Raw genomic sequence first — 25710 nt, 5'->3', positions numbered from 1 at the left:
GCCTTAAATAGTAGTTATATGTAACTAGTTTTGTGTGCATATTTAAATCACCAGTAGTACTTAATGTAGACAGTGCTTATATTTCAGTTGTAAAATTAACTAAACAAATAATTTTTAAGTTATTTGAAATATTTGAAGGTATTAAGTAAAATTTTCCAAACAAATTTTTCAGAATAAATTTAAAGATTAATGTACATTTTTATTATTTCATTACTCTGTCTTCTGTTTTTTGCTTATCCAAGTGGTTGTGGTCTTTTATAGAATTACGGCACCCTAGATATTTACAGTTATCTATCCTTATACTAATTAACTAGCTCTATTGAATTACTCCTTCCATTTTGTACGCGGATTACTGTCAAGCTTGTAGTTTTTGTGCAGCTCTACTTGGTATCATGTAGCAATGAAAATTAAATCATATGAGAATTTACGTTATGTTTTTTATTTAAAAATAAATACTCATCAAAATTAATAAACAAAAAAAAATTAAGTGAAAAACAAAAGTAACGGAAAGTATGCACGCAAAAATGATAGAAACTTAATTCTACATTATAGGTTTGTTTGGTTTTCTGACTGTTATAGGGAAAATATTAGATCTGAAATATCTGTTGATGGCAGAAAGATCACAAACTGAGCTTCCTAGATTCTTCCAAATTTCTATAAAATCCAATAGCCCACTGTTACATAACATTCTAAAATTTTATATACAGCAGTATTCTGATTATCGGTAGACATGTGACCTGAGGATGTATAATCATAGGATCTTGATAGAAGGAAATCAGATTTAAGCCGACTCATTAAATGGTATTGATTGTATCTCTATTGATTATGGCGTCATTCCAAGCATTTGTAGCTCTATCTACCAGCAGTGCCATCTACATAACCATACCTAGTAATTACTGCCCCAGAGTTTACAGAACATAGGGGGCCTGTTACCAGACAAGGATTGCAATCCAATAATATTTAATCAGGATGATACTAGGGGATAAACTTAGAGAAGATGGCGTTTCTTAAGTAGAGTTAGCATCCTTCAGTAAAAGATGGGTAAAAGATGGAATATTCAAAGTTGAATGATGAAATAACTTTAAGAACAAGCTTTGTATATAATTTAATAATAGTTTCACATGTATGAAAACGCTCTATAGGACAATTAAAAACCTGTTAAAGCGTGTGATTGATGTTTGTAAGGTAATAAAAAAATGATGAAATGTGTGAATGAATTCTCATGGAGAATAAAACAATTATGAAATGGATGAAGGAATTCTCTTAAAGTGATGTGTGTTTATGAGTTAAGTGAGAAGGTATGTGAGATTGACCAGTCAACATTCCGTCCTATTGTGTGTGGACGTTGTCCTTATATGTAATTATATCCATGTATAGCTGATCACCTGAAGCTGAGTAGTCAGGTTGTCAGGGTAACACATCAATCATAGTATTTGTTAAACACAGAAACAGACCCCACTTTTAGACCATAAGATATCCACTAATAAGCCCACGGGACTGAACCAGTACATCTGAATCAGAGGAGACAATTTTGGCAGTACAGTGGTTAAACACTGGTTGTAGACTGTACTAAACAGTATGGTTTATTGTCGGAAAAACAGGTTAAAAAATATACTTCAGCATACCTGTCTCTGTGGAGTGTTAGCTAATATGGCAGCCAAGAGTATCATATTGTCAAATGTGTTTTTATATATACAGATCAATATTGTGTTTCTGTCTAACATATAAGTATCAGTTATTAGTGTATTTAAACTAATACAGATGTTTTATGTAAATAAATTGTAAAGGAAAACGACAAATTTTAAAATTTGATGCTAATTTTTTGTTTATTTGGTGTCGACATAAGACAAAGAGTTTTTTATACGAGATAGTTATATATTTACAATGATTGTATATGTTTATAATGTAATATCTAGTGTACTGTACTGCAGTGATTCCTCGGTGAATTGTTTATCCGTAAGATAACGAGTATACCCATATTTTTGTACTTTACCATTTATACAATGTATTTATGATTAATTATACTGTACAAAACTTTCAGTATTTAACCTATGATAGATGTTAACCTTTTCTAAGGTCGTATAGTCTTGGTGAGCATACTTATCTCTCTCTCACAGCACATCACTACAACACTGACATTTGTCGGTGAGACAATACCCCGCAACGGGAAGAGTCAAGGAGACGGATAACCTAACTAGTCGCATAGTTATAGACATATGACTATCCAACAACACTGACCTGTGTATAAAGACCTCTTCGACCAAAGCTTTCATTTAGAGTTTATAAAGGTATCCCGATTCACTCATTCAAAATTATGCAAGTGTACTATAACACCTTTATATGAAGGTCTGGTTTATACAAGTGTCCACATTACACAGATCTTTGTTACCTATTTCTTTAGGGCCTATATAATGAAGGATGTATGTAAGTGATATCCAGATAACACAAGTTCTGTCGAAATTCTTAGATCTGAAATGAAGGTTTACTTAATACAGGTTTCAGTGCATATTCAAAATCTGAAAGTTTTGCTAAATATACCATGTCCTTTCTGCAGTTTTGGAAGGCCATTACAAAATCAAAGGTTGTGTATGCACCAGATTGTGGATGATGAATGTTTACTAGTCATTGAACTTGATCTGGTATATTAGGATCTCATTGGTAAATATAAAATCAATCGTGCTAACTTAAGTTGTGACGTCAACCAGCATAGTATGAAGACATCAGGCTAACAGATGATGTAATGTCTGTAACAAGCCTTCAGTCTTTTCATGGCATGCACTTTGGCAAAGAAAATATGTTATGAAAGGAAAGTGTGTGTTAAGCGAAAATGTGTGTATGGAGAGAGAGAGGAATCCTTGGGTTTTTAAGATACCTCTGAATGTTATATTTGAATTTACACTGGTACTGAAACATCAGTTTTAATCATTTTTAAGTCCTATTAGATCTTTTGGATGAAGTAATGATTTCCAGACTAAAACATGAGGAGAAAACCCAGAATTACAGCTGAAGGATGTCAATATATCATTGTATACCAGAAATGGTTAAATATCCCTGTATACTGAGAGTGATGTTCTGATTTTTCCGGCTATACGTTTTCCATGGAAAATACATGGACAAAATGAATTCCATTAACAAAGTCCATGTAGAATCCATGGGCTTTATGGACATGCCTGTAAATTTCCTGGACAATATCCATGTGTCCAAATTATCCATGAAATTTCCATGGACAGTTATCCATGGAAATGATGGAAAATGTACAGCCGGGTCGTTTCAAAATTGTATATGTTGTCCATGACTTGATTCACCTTGTGATGATATGAATTAATTTCTACTTTTGTCATGTACTTTAGTGCTGTTTGTCACATCCCTTACTAATACTGTATGACCCTTGTAGGTACAAGTTCTTCCTCTGTCACATTCCATCACACTCTGATAGTTACGTTACTATGGCTAGCAATCTAACCCATCAAATGTGATAACATTCCATTGTAATGATGTAATTGAATAAACTAGTAAATAATCCATGGTCTTTTGTTATGACTTAATTAAGAAAATTTAATGATATACCTATGTATAAGCCTGTGAAATCTGGAGATTCGAAAATGTAAGTATAATTGAAAAATAATCAACTTGCAATTTCATAAGAAAATTTTACATTTTCGAAATAGTGCACCAAATTTCATAGTTTATTGCAAACTGGGCAAATTTCCATTAGAAAATTACGGTGAGGATGTTAATGTTCTGGCATGAATTAATTACAAGGTGCCTGTATCACTCACCTGGATATATATAAGTCAATAATGCAAAATTTAATATTTCTTTAGAAGGAAAATGTTTCCCCTCATGAGCCTCACCCCACATATACAGCTTCAAATTCCCTAGAGGTGGGAGCAGAGATCACTTGTTAATCTCTTAATGTCCAGAAATGTTATTAAGTTGTGGGATGTCAATCTCAATGGTTTCAAAGATATAATCTTTGTAAAATTATTTATATGTTACAATGTATTTAATATATACCACAGTATCATAACTCTATTACCCTGCCTGCCATGTATATTGTTTTGCAACAGACATTAGTGTGGCTAGAGAGAAAAATATGAATCTGAAATCTATAGCACCTGTTACACTCTCAGCTGGGCCTCTAATGAGATATTGTTACAGAATATCCGCTCTTGGCTTAAAAATTAAACCAGCATGAACACATATATATAAGATTCTATTATTTCAATAAGTAACATAGTTGTGGTCAAATCAAGTTATGAGCAGTATAGGAGTGCTACATATAAGTGGAATGCAAGTATTGAATAAAAGTTTTGCAAAAATATGCCATGTTTGCCTGCAAAACTATAACATTTACATTGACCATAAATGCCACAGTTCAATGCTAAATAAGGCTACAAGACCACTCATCTTACTAATGGTTTATACACAAATGACACACAATTATCAGGGGCCTCCATGTTATGATCTAATACGGCAAAGCTGATGAGGGGAGGTAACTCCAGTTTACATGAGAAAGAATTCAGTGGTCATCAATTCAAACATTTCATTTCATGAAATGTAAAATATTTAAATAAAGACAAACAAATGTTATAAGGATTTAAGCTATGCCAGCACTTTTTAATTTAGAGATTAATGAAGTATTGGGTATACATGGAAGGTTAAAGGATAACACACAAACATGCTCTTCAGTAATAGTAAATAGGATATATATATGTTATAAGTATTATAGGTACCATAGTAGTGTTATTTGTGGTCGTATACTGGCAAGGGAAGTATATCCGACAACACGCCTTTGAAAATATATATCTGTCATACCAACAAACCAGGACACTCGTGTCATAATACTATCATCACATACCAATTTTAACATTTAATACTCTTCTGTATATCTGTGATAATAATATCCATTAATCACAGCACACACTACAGTATCACATGTATCCTCTGTTGTTGTAAGATCTATTACAATGCCTTTAATATTGTAATTTAATCAAATAATTACATAATATTGTATTTCATATTTATGTTCTATAAACCAAGCTGATATTGAAACATAATGCCCATTTTATCTCAAAAAACAATTACCAAGTTTGTTGGTGTAAGAATGAAAATACAGTTATAGGGATACACTCAAGATAAGAATTAACAGAACAATGATGAATCCATGTCTTTTCCAATTACAATATACAGATGTAACTAGATTTAAAATGCTCCTTTCAGTGACATTAAATCTGTGTCCATCATTCAAATCATATTAAGGTAGTGTCACAACACTGATAACAGGGAGGCATATATGATGTATGTTTTATTCAACAAAACAAATAAAACTTTTCCCTATGAAGCATCAAGTACAGCAACCCTTTTTTATATTTTTTGTTTTTTGCAGAATTTGCAGCACTTGAAACCTGGACAAATATGGTTCAACAGATGGCTGCTACACATCACAACTGCTCACTGCTGTATTGTGCAAGATAAGATGGAATGCATCACATCTGTGGAAAACTTTCAATTTGTTTTTCTATATTCTTGACTGTTGTTTGCTAAACAACAGTGGTATCTTTAAAGAAGACAGTATTTCAATCTGTCGGTGAATCACATCATTCTGAAGTGAAAATTCATTACAACACTTGACTTGTGTGTAGACTGGTATATGATTATAAACACAAAGACAACTGTTTCTGTATACAAAGAATTGATAGTCAACAAAGTTAAAGTTCTCTCAGACAACATAACACAAACATAAAACTTTCTCATTCTGCAATATTTTTCGTATTTACTTAATATATCCATGACTTTCTAAAGCTCTCATAAAAGACAATGTCTGTATGTCATACAAAGACTTCTGTAGGATAATGGTTGTGTATGAAAGTGTGGAATCAAATATTAAAGCTTGAAAGAAAATATAGAAGAAATGACTCTGTTTATTATGCTCACAAAATGACAGATATATAGCCAATAAAACAGCAGTTTTGACTAGTTGTAATGATATTTTGATTTTAAAATAGTAAAATATTCATATAACTTGATGTAGGCCCTGATAATCAACACATTATTTCTGAAACCAAATGAAGGTGTGGGCTTATTACAAGACAATAAAATATCACCATTTGCAGTATTAATGAACAGCTAAAACATGTACTCACTATCAGTTTTTGGGAATATGAAAGAATAATCTCACAGCTCTGAATTAATGACACTTGTTAGTCTTAAATTTAAGTCCATTTGTGTCTGTATATTAAATAATATTTATCTTATACAGAACTTCTTAAATCATTACAGTATAACATGAACCTGTGGGTAAAACAACATCTTGATTGTACGATAAAAAAAACTGTATCAAGGGCTTCAGGATCACAGGGTCAAATCTACCAATATATTTACCATCTTATCTTAGCATAAATCAGATCAGGTATGGTATTATGGAAGAGTTTCAATTTATTGTTTCAAGTGGTATCCATCTAAAACAGAAAATAACTCTAGGCAAGAATCTTCAACATTACTGTAAGGTTGGAACATATATTGAAAATCTATAATCTCTGCACATTTAATTTTTCAGAATGTTTTCCATTTTGGTGGAAATTCATATCTGTCAAATCATCTGAACCTTATGTAATTAACATTGTGCTTAGAACTTCATTCACGTAAGACAAAGAACTCACTTAATCAACTATATTAACAAATCATTTTTGCTATGGTTCAATAAAAATGACCGGTCATGTTTAACCTCATCCCAATTAGTCGGGAGATTATCTTCTTTTTTGACTCTGCCCACCTTTTAATTGTGAGATAAATGAAGAATACAGTACATTGGTGCTACTCTTTACCAATACTCCCCATCTAACATTATTGCCAAGACAGTAATCAGTTATCTTGGTTGAAACATAGAATATTACCAACATTCAACCAATTTATAAACAAACATTCTATTTGCATAATAATATAGTAAGGTCTCGAATAACCCAGATTAATAATCTGAGGAGACGGGGTGGGGTTAAAAATTGCTGGATTTGTGTGACTATCTCCTAATATAGAAATTCTGCTAAAGCCCCAGGCACCTGGATTAATGGTGGCTGAATTAGCGAGATTCAAATTACTGATAGGTTTGTTTGTCTTTAGAATAAACCTTAATATCTTCACTCACATATATCATTATATATCATTCATATAAACAAATATTTTATAACATTTCTGCTTTATACTTTATACTCAAACACAACAATAATTTTTATGGATATTGCAAATATAACAGACAACAAATTGTAATCATTTTAGATATTCAAAAACTAAGTTATCAAACATTTGTAATGGAAACTTTCCACATATTGTGCACAAGGAAAATATTTTATTGTATATACTAATGAGGTGAAAAAACATACCAGTCGCTCGATCAGTACAAGATCTAACACCAGTACCTAATCTTATAAGAAATGTGTCACGTATTTGGTTAACAGTGGTAAACAGAGTGTAACAATAAAAAATTCCAACATAGATCATTTTTCTATCAAAAAAATACCAGGTTAATACTTTTTTTTCCTTTTTCTCTAGAAATGGTACTTTTCAATGTCAAGTTACAAGACATAACAGACAAATCTGACCAACAAAAAAATATCACAGAGCAATTTATGGGACATGCAATATTTCCCATTTTTACGGACATAGCAATGTTAATCATTTTGGCTGACATGGCAATAATTCCCATTTTTTCCAGACATGGCAATATTTCCCATTTTTCCAGACATAAAAAATATTTCCCATTTTTCCTGACATCACATTATTTCCCATTTTTCTTGACATGGCAATATTTCCCATTTTTCTTGACATGGAAATATATTTTCCATTTGTCCTGACATCGCATTTCCCATTTTTCCTGACATGGCAATATTTCCCATTTTCCTGACATCGCATTATTTCCCATTTTTCCTGACATGGCAATATTTCCCATTTTTCCTGACATCGCATTATTTTCCATTTTTCCTGACATGGCAATATTTCCCATTTTTCCAGACATGAAATATATTTTCCATTTGTCCTGACATCGCATTTCCCATTTTTCCTGACATGGCAATATTTCCCATTTTTCCTGACATGGCAATATTTCCCATTTTTCCTGACATCGCATTATTTCCCATTTTTCCTGACATGGCAATATTTCCCATTTTTCCAGACATGAAATATATTTTCCATTTGTCCTGACATCGCATTTCCCATTTTTCCTGACATGGCAATATTTCCCATTTTTCCTGACATCGCATTATTTCCCATTTTTCCTGACATGGTAATATTTCCCATTTTTCCAGACATGAAATATATTTTCCATTTGTCCTGACATCGCATTATTTCCCATTTTTCCTGACATGGCAATATTTCCCATTTTTCCTGACATGGCAATATTTCCCATTTTTCCAGACAAGGCAATATTTCTCATATTTCCCATATGTTGTAAAATCAGGTTCTTTCAGGTTATTCACATTTATTTCCTGGACAAACAAAATCCTGATAAACCTTGATTATTAGCAAATGGCTTGAGAGGATTCCTGTTCGAAATTTACCGAAAATGGTTTTTTTATGTATAATTTAAAAGGCTATACATATATACCAGCTTGTTCAATAAGCCATATTCAAAGACAACTGCAGTAATACTTAATGCATAGGTAAGAATATTTGATTTCATTCACTTATCAAAACTGAATTATCTCCCCTAAGTGTTACCCTAGGCAATCTTCAGTCATTAAGTACATGGATGCTATCCACTTTTCTATCAGGACCAATAATGTGAAGATAATCAAAAGGTTTCTCTAAAGGATCCTCACATCTGAGGGAAGAAACCTAGGGTCATTCAGTTCACTCAAGGACCTCTCTTTATAATACCGGTATATTATATATGTATTATACATGTCTGTGTTGCCTCTAAGAAATTGAACTTTAACCTACATTGAAAGCTGCAGTCGGCTCATACATAACTATTTCATCATAAAATCTTTAATAAACAATGCAGTGATTATATGTGACCTGAATTATCTTGACTTTAAAATTTTCAAAATCACACTGACAGAAATTTCAAAACACAAAATGACCGATGATGAAAGCCATTAAGATCCAATCCATTATGTTATTAAGATTCAAGACTATTTCTTTGGTTGCTTTTACAAAGATGCATAAACAGCTATTAACTTCAGTACATTTCAATGACAACTGGTTTTCATTTCTAGTATACTTCTACACATTTCTACATATATATCCAGTAAGTCATTTGATAATGACTGCATTCATTCAGAGAAATCAGTCGTTCAATTCAGCACTACTTTTGTGTTACCAGTACCATCTAAAGCATGCATTATCCACAACACTCAACTTCTCATGCATATCTCATGATTGTCGCAGATTTCTTATTCTATCAGATAAAAATCTTGACACGTATTTTAAACATTCCAGCACTTAAAGTAACAGAACAGCCTATTCTGCCCTAGAAAAAATAAGACATTTCTAACATCAATACTTACTCTTGTCCAAAACTAGTGACAAATGCCTTATAAGGAAAGGACATACTAGCATTCATCAAAAATATTCACAATTCGGACAGATTATCAATCTCTCCTTAATCAATATATAACAAACCTCACTGTATACTCTAACCTCTTGTAACATAATGTTAAGTAAACATGTTTTTTGGCAAAAAATAATTTTTTTTCCGAAAACTGCTGACAACTATAAAGTTTCTTTGGTTCATTAAAACTGGATTTCATTTCTTTTAAATCTGTTTATCCTTCAAAGAAGTTTTATTTCATCTTTATTATCAACTTATTTTTCATTCTTTATTTAGAGTACCAAATCTATGGTATTAACTCTGGTTGTTCAAGATAATGTCAAATTAAATTCTTCATTGTAAACATTTTACCAAGTCTATTTAAGTCAACAACTTTGACTTCAATTTCATAAAAAAAAATATCTGACAATGTAATTGAGAGAAACTGACTAAAAGTATGCAATATTCTTCTAGAATTAGGCTTTTGTGAATTGCACAATAGAAGCAAAATACGAATATTTATCATTACAAAGTAAAACATAAATATTGATGATAACATAAACATTTTTTGTTTATAAAACCTGGCTATTTACCTCACACACAGTTTATCCTGAATCTACGTGCACAGAACATACAAGCTATAAGGTGTTTCATAAATTTGTTGTGGAATTCAATGGGTGTGTGATTCTTGGGAGTTTGTGTTAGGTATATTTACTCTCTAGTGAAGATCACCAGCATTTGCAATTTTTGAGGTCATCAGTTTATAAAGATATTCAATTTTTTAAATAACTTTGGTTGACCTTCAAGATGCTATCAAAACATATCCAGCTCAGAAATTGACGTGCTTCAATCCAAAGTAAATTCAAGCTTGGACAACATGCTGTTTAAAAAGAAACTGCTAAAAGTAGAAAAGAGTCCGATTTTAGAATAAAATATTTTACATTAAAATGTCCTGTCAAATCATTTGGAATAATAGCTGTAATGAGGTAATGAAAACAAATTCTATTATTAACAACCAGTAACTTAAATTATAACAATTAACAGTCATATGATATGCAATGTGTGCATATACAAAATGTATGTTATTACCGGTATCATTATCATCAATATTTAGTTTCAGATATCTGATGATACAATATAAAAATAGTGGTACAATTCTATTTATTTATATGAGATAAAAAGATTTCAACAGACCTGACCTATCAACCTTTATGTATTGAAAATATTATTATGGTTGAAAATCTTTCTTGAAAGGTGATCTATTTAAAACTATTTTTCTACAGACTTTAGAAATAACAATAGGTTTGTCTACCTGAACATCAATAAGACTAGCTAAAGAAAACACACCGTGTTTGAGAGTTAACTGTACGCTATACCAGTAACACTAAAAACACTACATCAGATCTGGTGTTGCTTTGTCCGTAATTATTGTAATCTGTCATACTGTAGTTATCTCCCTTAATGCTGGGACATTATTTCTGCTGGTCAGCCTCTGGATCTTCATCAAAGTCATCCTCCTCATCATCATCTTCTAGATGGTCATCATCATGATCCAGATCATCTGTTTCTGAGGGAACTGGAGTAGATGACCTTGACATTGATGGTGATGGAGGTTCTGATGCTGGTTTTGGATACATAAATTTCTTCCCCTACAAACAGAGTGTTTTGATTATTACACAACCACATACAAATCTAAACACACCAGAATATTGTTACATTTCAATAATACAAACATATAAATTCATATGCAATTGATGAAATAAACCTAAATATTTTCAATATTATTATTGGTGAACTAAAATAAAAACAAAATGTGGCAGGTTTCATAAATCACATATCAAATCAAAACAGACTTACAATCCTTTTTAGCACATGATCAAGGGTCAGGCAAATATTGTAGAAAATAGACATTTCTAAGGTTGTATGTCTGTGAGTCTCAATTGCTAAATCCCAATGCAATCTGTTTGTGTGTGAAGTCATTCTCTAGACCTGACGCCACAAAATGTTATATTACCCAAGTGTAATACACAAAAGTAATCCATCCGTCTAGTATATTCCTTGAATAACAAGGCAATCATGGGATAAGAGTTCTTTTATCATAACCTTATTTAATACATCAAATACCCCCCTCCCCCATCCCTACTCAAAAAAAAAACAAAGATTCAAAATATTCAGGTTAAGGAGCTTTCCACTTATGAACTTATTTACTTACTAGTGTAAGTGTAGTATATAAATAAAAATGATCTGCATATCAGTCATTGCAATTGACTCAAGAAGTAGTGAAAAAGTATGTGTGCAAATTTGGATGACTGACTTTAGGATTTTCTCTTGTTTACTACTGAATTTCTATTAATTATAAATTAATGTGTCAATAATACCAGTATATTTACTGGCCTCATTAATCACATCAAATCACTGAATTATTCTGTATCAAACTGACACACATCAAAACCCTTAAGCAACTGCAAGTTTAATGAGACTTTCATCAGTTCAAATTTTGTACAAAATCAAATAAAACAAGAGATCCCAGAGGGATCTTGGCGCCCACCATTTCAGGATCTGTTTTCAGTTCTTGAAGATTTGTTGTTTTTTTTTTTGTTTGTTACAGGTGTTGTAAATGTTCATGAACTGGTCTTCATTGAATGTACTCAATGATGGCACAAGATATTTTTATTAAGCACCTATTAGCAAATATCATTTGAAAAAGATCCCAAAGTATTATTAGATAGCAGTCAGTTACAGGTGGATAATGGACAATATGCTTGTGCTGTATTACTGTCGACCTCCAAGATGGCTGCCTGTAGGCCACCTTGATTTCAAATCAGTCCAAAAAAGGTACAATGCACAACTAGGGACCAAGGGAAATCAATATCTATGAAATATCAGAAGGATCCATCCAGTACTTCCTCAGATATAGCAGTAACAAGATTTTACTCTCAAAATCCAAGATGGCTGCCTGTCAGCCATCTTGATTTCGGATCAGTCCAAAAAGGTATAATGCACAACTTGGAACCAAAGAGAATCTGCATATGAAATTTGAGAAAGATCCATCCAGTACTTTCCAAGAAATAGCAGTAACAAACTTTTACATTCAAAATCCAAGATGGCCACCTGTCTGCCATCTTGAATTCGAATCAGTCCAAAAAAGGTATAATGCACAACAAGGGACCAAGGAGAAACTGCATATGGAATTTGAGAAAGATCCATCCAGTACTTTCCAAGAAATAGCAGTAACAAACTTTTACTTCCAAAATACAAGATGGCTGCCTATCGGCCATCTTGAATTCAAATCAGTCCAAAAAAGGTACAATGCACAACTAGGGACCAAGGGGAAACTGCATATGAAATATGAGGAAGATCCATCCAGCACTTTCTCAGAAATAGCGGTAACAAACTTTTACTTCCAAAATCCAAGATGGCCACCTGTCGGCCATCTTAAGAATGCTAATCAGTTCAAAAAAGGTACAATGCACAACTAGGGACCAAGGGGAACCTGCATATGAAATTTGAGAAAGATCCATCCAGTACTTTTCCAGAAACAGCGGTAACAAACTTTTACTTCCAAAATCCAAGATGGCCACCTGTCGGCCATCTTGAACACAAATCAGTTCAAAAAAGGTACAATGCACAACTAGGGACCAAGGGGAACCTGCATATGAAATTTGAGAAAGATCCATCCAGTACTTTTCCAGAAATAGCTGTAACAAAAATTGTTTGCGGACGGACGGATGGATGGACGGACGACAGACCACGGACGCAGGGCGATTTGAATAACCCACCATCTATTTGAATAGATGGTGGGCTAAAAAGACAATCTTTCCTAGAGATAAAGTAATTCTGTAGAACAATATTACATCTATCCTGTTTAGCCATTAGTTAGTGATGGAGGTTTATTGTACTCACTGATTTCTCAGACAAATTATCTGCATCCTCGAAAGCATCTGGATATGTGCGTGTCACTGCTATGTGTCTGGCTTTTCTGTAGTACTGTAAGTAAATGTTGTATAGATCTATAGTATACATAAGATACTTTAACCCTCATGAAATGATGATTTTCCCATATATAAGATAGGTGCCTGTAAATTTAACACCAAACAATGATGAATTACTAGTCTTTATATATCACAGCCCACCTAGCATGATGCTGCTACCTAAATATAATGTCAACAAAAGTCCTCAGAAGTCTCCAAAGATTCTGTGTCTATGACCCCTGATTCAGGATACATTTTTATCTAGCATCGAGTCATTTTGACTTAACCACTAACACTCAGAGAGAACTACATGAGTTGTGCAGAGTAACTTAAAACTTAACATTTGATATCTAAACATTAAATGAAAAAGCTTGGCCCTTAGTTAAGAAATGGTGAGGAGAAAATGGTGATTTTTTTATTCTTTGTTGAATTACTTTGTTCTGTTTTGATATAATCTCTATCAACCATTTTTTCCAGATCCAGGCTCCACTAAAACAATCAGGACATTCTGATAATTGTATGTTCTATAAACTTCAATCATTAGAATACAAACCTATGCCAACAATACAGATATAAACCAGACACATTTCCTATATAGTGTCCTTACGACCTAGTTAATACCTTAAGTGTCACTATTAGCTATGTCTGACAGTGGTAGTTACATACAGTCTGATGCCCAGACATACAATACTACTTAGGTAGAGCTGGACACCAAAAATAAAGCAATAGGAGAGACTCACCACACCCAAGTTTTTCCAATCTAGCAGTTCACTAAGTCTCTCAGTTCTGTTCCTCTGTATAACCCTTTGTCTCCTTGACAAGCATGTGAAGTCAAACATGTACTGTAACATTCCATAATAGTAAAATAAGAATAAGTACTGAAACATCCCATAATAATCAAACATGTACTGAAACATCCCATAATAGTCAAACATGTACTGAAACATCCCATAAGAGTCAAACATGTACTGTTACATCCCATAATAGTAAACTATGTAGTGAAACATCCCATAACAATCAAATATATATGAAAACATCCCATAACAGTCAAATATGTATGAAAACATCCCATAACAGTCAAACATGCACTATAACATACAACAGTTAAAATACAAACTGTAACATCCCATAAAAATCAAATATATCATCAAGACCAGCTTTATGATGCATTTGATTCAATTTTTACAATAATTTGCATCAGTCCAATGTAAGTCATCTGTCACTGTTAATTTTTTATGTACCTGAGCAAGTTCCTGTATAGAATCCTCTAAGCTTTTCTTCTGTCGGTCTACAATGTAGATCCCATAGGACTTTGGGTCAACGATATGATCGTGCATAAAACAGCCAAATCCTGACAGATTTGTTGTTATACTGGGGATGCCCATCACCGTGCACTCGGCTGAAAGTATAATTTCATTCTGGTTCAAATATCTATCTAATATAGCCAAAAACATAATAATATATCATCATGTTATGGCTTGATGTCAGTGAGAATAATTCACAACAGGGAATTAACTGGCAATATGCACTAATTCTGTTATGACATTGAAATAACATTCTTTCTTTCTACAATTGCCCCAGCCAACATACAAAATTTGTTTCAAATGTCGGCAGGTTTCATTGCAGGATAATGAAATTGCATTTGATCCTAACTTTATTCATGGGCTTATTAGTAGACATCATCCTATTGTTGAATAAATATTACAAAATAATTATTAATTAGACAGAAAAAGAATTACTTTACAAAAAAATATATTCAGGAATCACTGCACTTCTCATTTATTATCTTTATTTAGTAAGGCATTATGTGACCACAGCCTGGAATTAAGTGTTGTAAATGACTCTACCTGGTGTGTATCCCCAGGGCTCATAGTACGAAGGGAAAACGCCCATGTGACAGCCCCGAACAAAATCCTCATAGTCCAGACCAAACAAGGGGTTGGTGGAGTTGAGAAACTCAGGGTGGAAGATCACCTACGTATGACAGCAACATGATTAGCATGGGTAATGTTAAATGTCTGATATAAATGGTTAGTTGGTATGTTTAGAATATTAAGGATTCTAAAGAATTCTTAAAATTTTAGAAGTATGTAAAACCTGACAAAATGTATATTTTCTATTCCAATCAAAATTGGACATCCTTATTACCTGCCATATGTGTACACAAATGAACTTGAAATGGTGAGTCGAAAGATCATAGAAAACCAAGACATTTTGTAAAATTATATTGAACATCCAAAAATCCTATATATCAATACTACTTAAAATACTTAATTAACAATTTTCTTTACAATCTAAAGGCAATTACAGCTCAATTTTCATTACAGACATTAAGATTAAGTCAGGGTTTAAATCTCAGGTAAGTCTGAGCTATGAGGGCAGAGGAATATCTATAAGAGGAAGAGTTCTGATATCATAATCATACGCACCTTGACACGATCATCACGATTGTTGAAGAGTTTACACCTACGCAGTGCAGACAGAACCTGGTCATTCCAGTCATCCACTACATTGTGTGTTGAGATGGGAGGTAAATTGTGGCGCTGTAAATAACAAATTAATTTTCAAATTTATGCAAAAAAAAAATATATTGCAATAATAAATACAATCACCATGAATGTTTTCCACTCACAGGCATCTTAAAGGCCATTACAGTGCCATCCCCTTAAGAATCAGGGACAGATAGTTTTCAGTTTATCAGTCCTGTTTAACACATTCAATATAATCCTACAAGGTTTGCTGTATCCGTTACTAAACCTTTCCAGTCAGTATTCAAAGATTAGCTAAAGTCTTTGTTTCTACGAGTAGTTCTTCATCTAAAGTTTTCCTCGTCTGAAGTTTTCAGGTTACACATGAACTGATTGAAAGAGAATAAAGCATGAGGCAAATGTTATGTTGATTTTTACAGCTATCAGTTTAGTTATACAAGCTTACAAAGTTACCTGAGCTGTGTATATACACCTCTTCAGCTTCACAATATCATCTTGTAAAAGTATATCTTCTCCCTTTGGTAGATTTCCCCTGAAAAATAAATTACTTACAGGTCAGAAATTTATTTTCTATTTCTAAAAACCAAGCAGAGCAATTTGAATATCACGTAGAGTAATTCAGATACCTACATAGTTTTGTGATATTATATGTAAGGGATGTCATCAACATTCTGGGATACCACTGAAACAAATCTGAATTTCAATTGTTGGTGTAGAGATAAATCTAGAAATGAAAATTGCCAATAATCCACCCACAGTGAGATTGTTCACACTTTTCATCAAAAAAAGGTTCATGTCTCCCTATCATACTGTCATAGAAATCAGATCATGCCTTGATGTAAAATTTAAATCAGTTAAATTACAGTTAGTAAAGTCTGTCATTTAAAAAAGAATTATGAACCAAAATAATCTACAAAGAACCTTAAATACGTGTCTTTTTGTTCTAAAAGTAAAATAAAGAGATGAAATTACTTTTTTACAACATTTCTATTGGTTTGCTTCACAATCCCAACAAATTTTTAATATCATGCACAATTAAATTCATATTTGACCTAAATATAGATCAAAGTGGTCACTATAGTGGTTAAAAAGCAGACATTTGGAAATGGAAAGTGATGACGTTGACTTTGGATTCCACTGTTCCCTGTATTCTATATGTTATGATTAATTTTACCTCAGACAGATTTCAAACATCCTCTTGCCAATTTGGTTCTGTACATGTTGAACTGTATCCTTCAACTGCTTAGCGATCGCCTGACCTCTGAGGGATTCCACATTGAAATTATTTGTTCTGGCTGGGAATATTAGGAATGCCACAACTGTCATGTCACTGCCACAACTCTGCAGAAGAAATATATCATATGAGGACTTGAATTGTTGGTTTAATTTCTGTGGTAATGATGATTGTGGATATCATTGTTGAAAACCTTTTAAAATTGTACACTGCAACAGTCCTAGGATGCACAAAATGCTAAGCAACAAAATCATCTTTGCAGACCCATAAAACACGTTTAATGTATTGAAAAGTACATTTTTCAAAAATTGTGTGTGAAGAATTAGCAATCAGTCAGTACACACCAACAAAGTTAGGGATAGTGGTTTTATTAAAGAGTCATATAAACCATTAGATGGTTGTGGAGTTCATTATACACTAACCTTTAGATAGTGGTTGAGTCGAGCTAAAGCTTCTATAAACACATCAGCTCCCTTGTTACAAAATTCATATCGCCCAGCAGTGAAGAGATAAAGTGTCTTGTCTAGTTCAAAGTCATAATGTCTGTGAAAAAAGTGAAAATAAAAGTTCAGAATCCAATATAAAGCATTCTATCCTAGAGCATATGTATGGGATATTGATATATTACAGAAATACACTCTAGCTCAAAATAAAACCCTTACAAATGGTGTAAGTTAAAGAATAGGTACACATAAAGCTCATCCAATATTAGCAATTTGTTTCTGTTGACAGTAAGTGGAATATGTTATCAAACTATGAAATGATTTACTTGCTCAGCTTCCTGTATTAACAGCCATTCCTATAAAATTAACTCAGTAGACAAGACATGGAATTCAAAATGTAAAATAAACTGTAACTTGTTTAGTTGTACTGAATAATCTAATACCCCCAGTCTATTGGCAAGAAACAAAATCACAGAATGCTAGCCTGTTTTCATTATCAATATTAGTTGCAAAGATATATATTTTAAAAATTTGATCTCAAAGTTTATGGAGTTCTCAAACATCTTCTTGGTGAATGTAGCATTACATTATGCATTATGCACAAATTTACATAAAGTTACTCCATTAAAAGAATATGGCACGTATTGTAATAACGTTTACTACAACACTGATTTTAGAATCTTGTTTTTTTTTAATCCAGTAGCCGAGAGCAGCAGAGAGAATGTTTCACATACTAGTCACAAGTACACTTACCCATAAAAGTGTCCTCTTACAAAATCATGGATTTTTTCTTTATAGATTGCATGAAGATTTTGAAATTCATGGATAGCACTAAATTTGACAACATTCAAACCATTGGGAAGAATCACATCTGAAAAACAAAGCAAATCAATGCTATATTAAGACTGATATAAAGTAGATCTCTATTTTGAAATATTATCTTTAAAACACCAACATCAGACAAGATATAAGTGCATTTAGGAATGAAGCAGTTACTAGCAAGTTTTCATGAATAAATGAAAAAGTAAACATTCTTTAAGTATATTTTGCAATCTGTAATATGGTCATGTAATAACAAGGACTATCCAATCTTTTTTTATTAAATACTATGAAATAGAATTCCATGTGTCACTGGTACAAGCTTTGGAGTAAAGTTATCAAGTCTTTGCAGTTGTAATAAAGATCTGACTACAGCAGTTTTGTAATCTGTGCCTACAGATATAGTTAGGGTTCATGTAAGGTAGGTTTTATGACTTCTTTCAAAATGATACCTCAGAAACCAAGGCTATAACCGCCCATGAAATGAGCATTATCTGTTTTAACTTGAGTTAGGAACTTTGGTAAAATTGCAGGTAAATTTCAGCGATATCTGAAAGAGTCTTTGACAATTATCCGAAAAGACACTGATTGAAAATCCAAGATTGCTAATAACAGAGATATTGAAACTATAAATATAACCTTTAGTTCTTTAACATTGAGACAATGATTCCTATATGTCAATAGTCATCTTCCATTTGCTAGGAGCACAACTGATATGGAAATATCAATAAAAACTCATCATCTAAACATATAAAGTATGTCTTAAAATATTTGGTGAAAGTAAGCCATAGATATGGCAAGTCCATCATAATTGTTGTTAAAAAGGGATTCAATGGTTACCATATAATTAAGCATTGAGCTGCTTTCAGTTGCCATTCATAAATTGTGATTGCCAGTTAGATAAATGCAAATTCACCACGAAGCACTAACATGCTTCATTAAATTTGCCCTTATCCTGTCAGCAGTTCAATGTTTACATTTACCATATTTTAAGTTTCATCTCATCCTAAGGGATAACAACCTCAGTTTGCTTACATCACTTACAATATCCCTACACTGTGGGCAGTTCATGAACTGGTAATATATAACTGACTTTGGTAAGGATACATCATAGCAATGCCATACAATGGTAGATATTATCAAAACACTACTAATCTATTTCTAAGTTTTCCTTGTGAATTACCTGGCTTTCGTTTCAATAGGTGTTCTGCCTCAATACCAGTGATCTCTGATACAGTGGAGAAGACATGAGCACAGTGAACTGCTGCCCGCTCCATACAGTACCTGTGGTAGATCTGACGGTCACCTGCTTCCTTGTCAAGGTTAAACTGTAAACATAGATTACATATGATGTTACCAATTATCTCATATACACTAGAGAAGACTGTACTGCACTTATATTTCACAAACTTAAAACAGGATATGATTTTAATATGTAGGAGGGATGGATATTTCATTTTATTTTGTATGTTATTCATTTGATTGTTATTTAATTTCACCACATTTTTGTTTTGCTGTTGTGCATATTTCATTGCGCATCCATATTCCTTGGTGTGATTTTTGTAAATGATGTTAGTGTCTCGTTACATCATATTGGTCATTGTATTTGTCTTGTGTTCCAATTGGTTAGGTTGTTGTGTCATTGTGTTTGTGTAGTGGTTAGTTGGCAGGAGTTTGTCAGATGATAGTCAGACATTTTAAAAAACTGAACATGACAGAAAGGAGAATATGTGAGCTGTATACGAGTATGTCTAGTTTCACATGCAGGGTTATAGATCATTATGATCATGTTTATAAATCCTGGTTCCTGAACTCACTAAAGTGGTTGAGTTGTTATGTTTAAAACACCATCGGTTACCATAACAAAAAAAAAAATCTGCCATTCTTACCTCTTCTAAATTGTTGTAGAAATCTGTGTTACCAGCACACAGATATCGCCCCAACAGGGTTGCATGGGTAGTAAATATGGTAGCAGTGTCCACTTTCCTGGTACGGAGGTATATCAATCCTGCCCCAGCCAGCCACTCGTGGAAGTGTGTAACCAGCAGAGGATTATCATCTAAATTCTTCCTGAACTGCCACAAAAAACATAATGCAGGTAACAAACAGGTCTAAGCAGTTTTATAAAGTTAAAGTTCTTACTGCATGTTTGATTTTAAAACCATCGTTTCCTGAAAATAGAGAATGCTCTCAGGTATGATACTTTTTCAAATGTTGTGTCAAAAAGCAATGAAATAAATTTCTGAGATAATCTGTCATCAAAAGATTACTTGAAGGAAATAATAAACTGGGTGCATAGTACTCAAAAATCAATAATTCATAAAGAAAAGATAAATAATTTATAAAGAAAAAATAAATAAATAATTTATAGCAAAAAGATATATTATCTATAAAGAAAAGATAAATTATCTATAATAACAGAAGGTAAAAAATGGACAGAGAAATTTAGATATTTGTATAACAACATACCTCTCCAATGAACCAAGCAACTAGAGCTCCAAATATGACAGCATCATTTGATTCCCTGTCATGCCAAGGTATTCCTATGTTGGCCTTCTCCCATAATTCATGTTTGAACTCATCTAATTTCCAGGCAGCAGATCCAATGTCAAAAAGTACCACTTTAGGATAGCCTTCAATCAGCCATCTTCCGAAATAAACCTGTTAATAAACTTAAGTTTTAAATTCAATACAAACTGAAACCAATTCTTCATTACTGTTACTTTTGATGATGGTGGGCTCACAAATGTGGGAGGAGTTTCTATATATCATGGGTTCAGCTCTTTGCTATGTAGTGAACAATTAAATCTTGATGTTTGACTTTACATGGACCAATGGGGTCCCCAAAAAAGCTCTAGTGTTGAAGAATTATTCTTACAAGCATTCAAAGTGACTGCACTTTTTTGTTTGTTTACTATGATGGCTTTGAGCTGATCATCACATCACTTTAAACATGGTCTATTCTGTAATTGCAGATCCTCAATGGACTTCATAATTTTTAAAACAAAATTTTATACTAGAAAATCAAATGTATGATGATGAAATTAGCTTTATAAAGCAGTTTGTTCCTGGCAGTATATTTTTATGTACTATAATGATTGTAATATATAATTTTTTGAGCAATAAAACAAAGCACCTTAATGCCAGCATCTCGCAGAGTTTGTAAAGTCTCCCTGAACATATGACTCTGCGGTTCCAGCAACTCCACCTCTGTCCTGACACATGATTCATTGTAAGGTCCAAGTAAACAGTATTGCTCTCCAAGTTCCTCAACAGTTACGGGTGCCTTTGACTTTATCACAGTGTAGATGCCACCAACTGTTGAACAACATTACCAATAAGAGTCACGGTTTCAGAGGAAAAAAACTTAAATATTTATCCTCGACAAAGATAAACAATTCATTTACAAATAAATAAACTTGAAAATGTAACAAAAATAATAAAAATTACCTTGCACAAGCTTTGTATTGCTCAAACTCTATACTAGTAAAATCTTACCAGTATGCTAAAGGAAATTTCCACAAGCCTGTAAGCTAACATTCAATGTTGTATGTGTATTCTAAGGACCAACTTTTACAATGCTAATTCTAAATATAAACATATTCCAGGAAAAAGCAACATTATACTTTATATCTCATTAAGGAGTGTTATGAGTATCTGTGTAAAGTTCAGGTTGGGCAAATACAAATTTGTTTTGGATCTGTCACTCTGTCTTATTTTTCGTGCAACAGGATTCCATATCCCATATATACCTGTAAAGTCTTCAGTTTTGAGCTGGAGTTTCCAGTTTTAATTCCATACATAATGCAAACTCCAGTGAACAACTACAGGTACCAGCCTTGTTTGTCAATACATTCATGCATGTGGTACAATTTTTTTCAAAGTGGAACTTTTTTAATTACATAAAAATCGTTATTTATTTCATTTGACTCATGTAATGTGGTCTTAAAATCAGTATATCATAGTGCATGAGGTTGTAATTGCATTTAGCAAGACCAACATTCTCCAGTTTGTGAAGTATATTCAAGCTGGAGAACTCCAGATTTGACCTTCTGGGTGGTATGTTAGCTGTATAATCATTTTTAATCCAAGAACAAATCACTTTTCAGACGCATTTTCACTCAAAATTGAATTATAAGGATCAAATCCACATGCCCACCGATTCGTTAGTGTGATGGCTGTAATCTGTTGTGATGTCCTGAACGGCTATCACTATCAGACTACTAAATTTGTTCAGTGGAATCGCCTGTTCATTCACCATCGACAGAAATAAACCGACAAAAGAGAAAATCAGTAAAGATTTTTTTCAATATTCATAGGTCTTGTAGCTTTTTCTCCAACAATCAAGCAAAACACGCACATGACATGTACAAAGTCACACTCGCAGCACTTCAGTAGTGCTGTAATCCACATGCAGTGTATTACACCACGAGAGTGCAGATTAACGTTACCTTTATTTGCAACTTCCCAAGCAATTTCGAAAACCCATTTGTTTTGTGCAGCAGCAGTTAATCCTCTGTCCATAACATAATTATCATATTCTGGAATGACGTTCTTAAACGTCCTGTAGAAACTGTTCCGCCGACGCATCGACATCTTCCCAACGACTGTCAGTTTGAGGTCACCTCGGGGTCAAGGTTATAAGGCCACAGTGACAGTGTTTTTACACGAGTTACCTCCCTGGTTTGCATGTGTAGGTGGCGACTCAGTCAGGCCCAGTGTGTAATTAAAGAACATTAGACATATTCACTCAAGCACTGATTTGAAATCTTATCTAGGACACAGAATTGGCGCACCTTTGTATTTTTTCTCTTTTTAATTTGAACTATTTGTGTAGGCGTGTTGTATAGCATAATTGATTTGATTTAAAGAATGAACGCAGTAGTTTTAAAGGCCTAATGTGCCTGTACTGTATCCAAATGTGACCGATTTCCTAAATTGTGAGATAAAAGTGAAAAGTAACTGTTTTAAATGAAAACTGAATGTACTTTTTACGAACTATACCAAATTCATATTAGATACTGCTCTTGGATGTTGCTAATTAACTATGTATGTGAAAGGCAAACAAACGAAATGAAATACACTCGAGAGGTGGAGAAAATCAGGGGAAATAGAATATAACATATACTTTAAGTGATATAGTGTAGTTTATATTGCTAACAGATTGAACACGGACTTCTACATTGTGATTGTTAAAGCGTGCACGGGTATACGTTGGTTATATATACTATAGTGAAGGCATGTCTCATGGCTTATTCTCGAAATTTCTATTTAATCCCTGAATATTAATCTAAATTTGTAATTCACTCTAGTCAAATGGTACTGATTAGACGGGACATATAACTAAGTTAACGTCTTTATACAAAGATTTCATCGGGTGTGAAAGATGGTGATGATTTTTCATTTATAGATACACATATCACGTTTTGGGGAGATAAAAAGTTAATTTTAGGGCCATCAAATGGATAAACAAAAGATTCATATAGTCACTCTTAATCGGGGTGGTAATCAGAGGAATGAACGCCATATAACAGGATGTACTTTGTAGGTATTTCTCTTTTTTATTAAATGAATACATAAATAGTATTATAAAAGGATAGTCATCTAATTTTACAACTGAACTCAATGTGAACCCACAACCTGTGCTATTTATTCGTGTGTACACGCGTGATTAAACGTGTGTTGTTCACTTACTGATGCTTTAAAGAAAATTTCAAGTTCCATAATTTCATGTTGCCATAGAAACACAGTAGAAAACTGTGTGCCTGTTTGTACTCCGTCTTCATGTGTAAAAAGGGAAATTGATAGCTCTACAAATTAATTAATTCAAGTATCAATAATTAACCAGTAACGTACGTTTCATTTCATACTCAAGACGAGTTCCAGTAACAAGTACTTGTTCTTTATGTTCATCAAGTGCACTATCCTGACCTTGCACTTAAGACATGTTCTACACAACATGCTCAAAGACGATCATCACGTGCACCGGATCCAAAATAAAGGTAAGGGTATGAAGTGGGACTCACTCCAATCCAGCCCCACCCCTCCTTTGTTAGATAAAGGTTATAGATAAAAGATAATCGTCTTTTAGGATTTAATGCCAAACCTACACCAATCATTTAAAAACTGAAATAAAAACATAATATTTCGAGGAAAGTCTCCCTTCTTTCACAATGTAGCACTGTTTTCCGTTATAAATGATCCAGTAAGGTTCTTTCTAACTTTTACTGTAACTTTCGGATTATGAAATTAAACTTTCTGTAGCCTATCGTTACATGTATATAACTGTAACAACTTTTCCTGGAATTGGTTCTGTTGTGTTAGTAACAGTATCGCCTCTCCTGGTCAGAGATGTCTGATTTATACATTGATTTTATTCTGACAAAGTAGAATTTTACATTCCTTTGTCAGCTCCGAAATGAAAATATTACCTTAAAACGTTGTAACGTATAAAATTGTTTAAAACAATTTTTTTTCTAGTTGACATTTCCAGTGATCATCTATCTTATTTTAAAATTGCTTAAAAGTGTTTGAATTTACAACATTTGACGGAAGATTATTCCATATACCGACAGTGCTTTGTGTAAAAGAACATTTTTTTAATATTTAATCGCGAAAGTTTTGTAATAAATCTTAAAGTGTCCACATGTTGATGAATATTCCCAGGTTAGCATATATCATGAATGATTTTTCGTGATTTTGGTGACAGAAAATCTTGAAATAATCTCCGCCACAATATATGAAGGGACACCACCCCTTTTTCGCATCTACGAGACCAAAAGTGACCTAAAACATGTTGATATTATGTAAAAGGAATTAAAAGTCGTTAGTACATGTCTACCGCTCATGGTCAAGCACTCAATCTTGACCACACGATTGCTATCTTGGTAAGTATTTGCTATCTTATCAGAAGTCTTGTGATAGAGAGCCGGATTAGAGTGTACATCCAGAAAGCGTCCTGTACCGGAATATGTAAGACAGTCCAAACAGACAATGCCAGGTGAGTTCCCTTTATTTTGGATTTTATTTTGAGATTTTTTTTCTCGTTTTTTTTTGTTTTTTTTTTGTTTTTTTTGCGACACGAAAATGCATCATCAAGCCAAATCATTATCAACAGTTGTTAATCAGAAGTATTTCATTCCTTTAAAAAATTCCATATGAAAGGATTACATAAATAAGGCGTTTGTTTCCTGACTCCATTAGCAATGTCCAATGATCAAACATACTT

General features: G+C 33.0%; 1 protein-coding gene across 1 annotated transcript; it reads right to left on the bottom strand.

Moving 5' to 3' along the window:
- Positions 1-4590: 4590 nt before the first annotated feature.
- On the bottom strand, positions 4591-23090 carry LOC132552249 (glycogen [starch] synthase-like). Its single transcript, XM_060216403.1, has 15 exons — positions 22934-23090; positions 21619-21800; positions 20952-21143; positions 20372-20557; positions 19666-19810; positions 18417-18534; positions 17643-17763; positions 17161-17327; positions 16440-16518; positions 15927-16040; positions 15345-15471; positions 14739-14896; positions 14238-14339; positions 13430-13513; positions 4591-11175 (listed from the first exon to the last, which is right to left on the bottom strand). The coding sequence occupies exons 1-15, from the start codon at positions 23076-23078 to the stop codon at positions 10999-11001; spliced, it is 2097 nt and encodes a 698-aa protein (XP_060072386.1). The 5' UTR covers positions 23079-23090; the 3' UTR covers positions 4591-10998.
- Positions 23091-25710: the final 2620 nt, after the last annotated feature.

This window comes from Ylistrum balloti, unplaced genomic scaffold, assembly GCF_031769215.1.
Source record: "Ylistrum balloti isolate Yb309-2 unplaced genomic scaffold, AGI_CSIRO_Ybal_v1 Utg370242, whole genome shotgun sequence".
In the NCBI taxonomy this organism is placed as follows: domain Eukaryota; kingdom Metazoa; phylum Mollusca; class Bivalvia; order Pectinida; family Pectinidae; genus Ylistrum; species Ylistrum balloti.
Note: the sequence above shows the minus strand (reverse complement) of the source record. Positions and strands in the feature narration are given on the sequence as shown.

What these genes read in the sequence shown, in the direction of transcription:
- LOC132552249 (XM_060216403.1), bottom strand. Translation starts at nt 23,078, where the DNA reads ATGTCGATGCGTCGGCGGAACAGTTTCTACAGGACGTTTAAGAACGTC. An exon ending in TTGCTTGGTTCATTGGAGAG is followed by an intron (nt 20,558 to 20,951) that starts GTATGTTGTTAT and finishes TTTTTGTGGCAG; the next exon opens with TTCAGGAAGAATTTAGATGA. An exon ending in TCTACAACAATTTAGAAGAG is followed by an intron (nt 19,811 to 20,371) that starts GTAAGAATGGCA and finishes CTATGTTTACAG; the next exon opens with TTTAACCTTGACAAGGAAGC.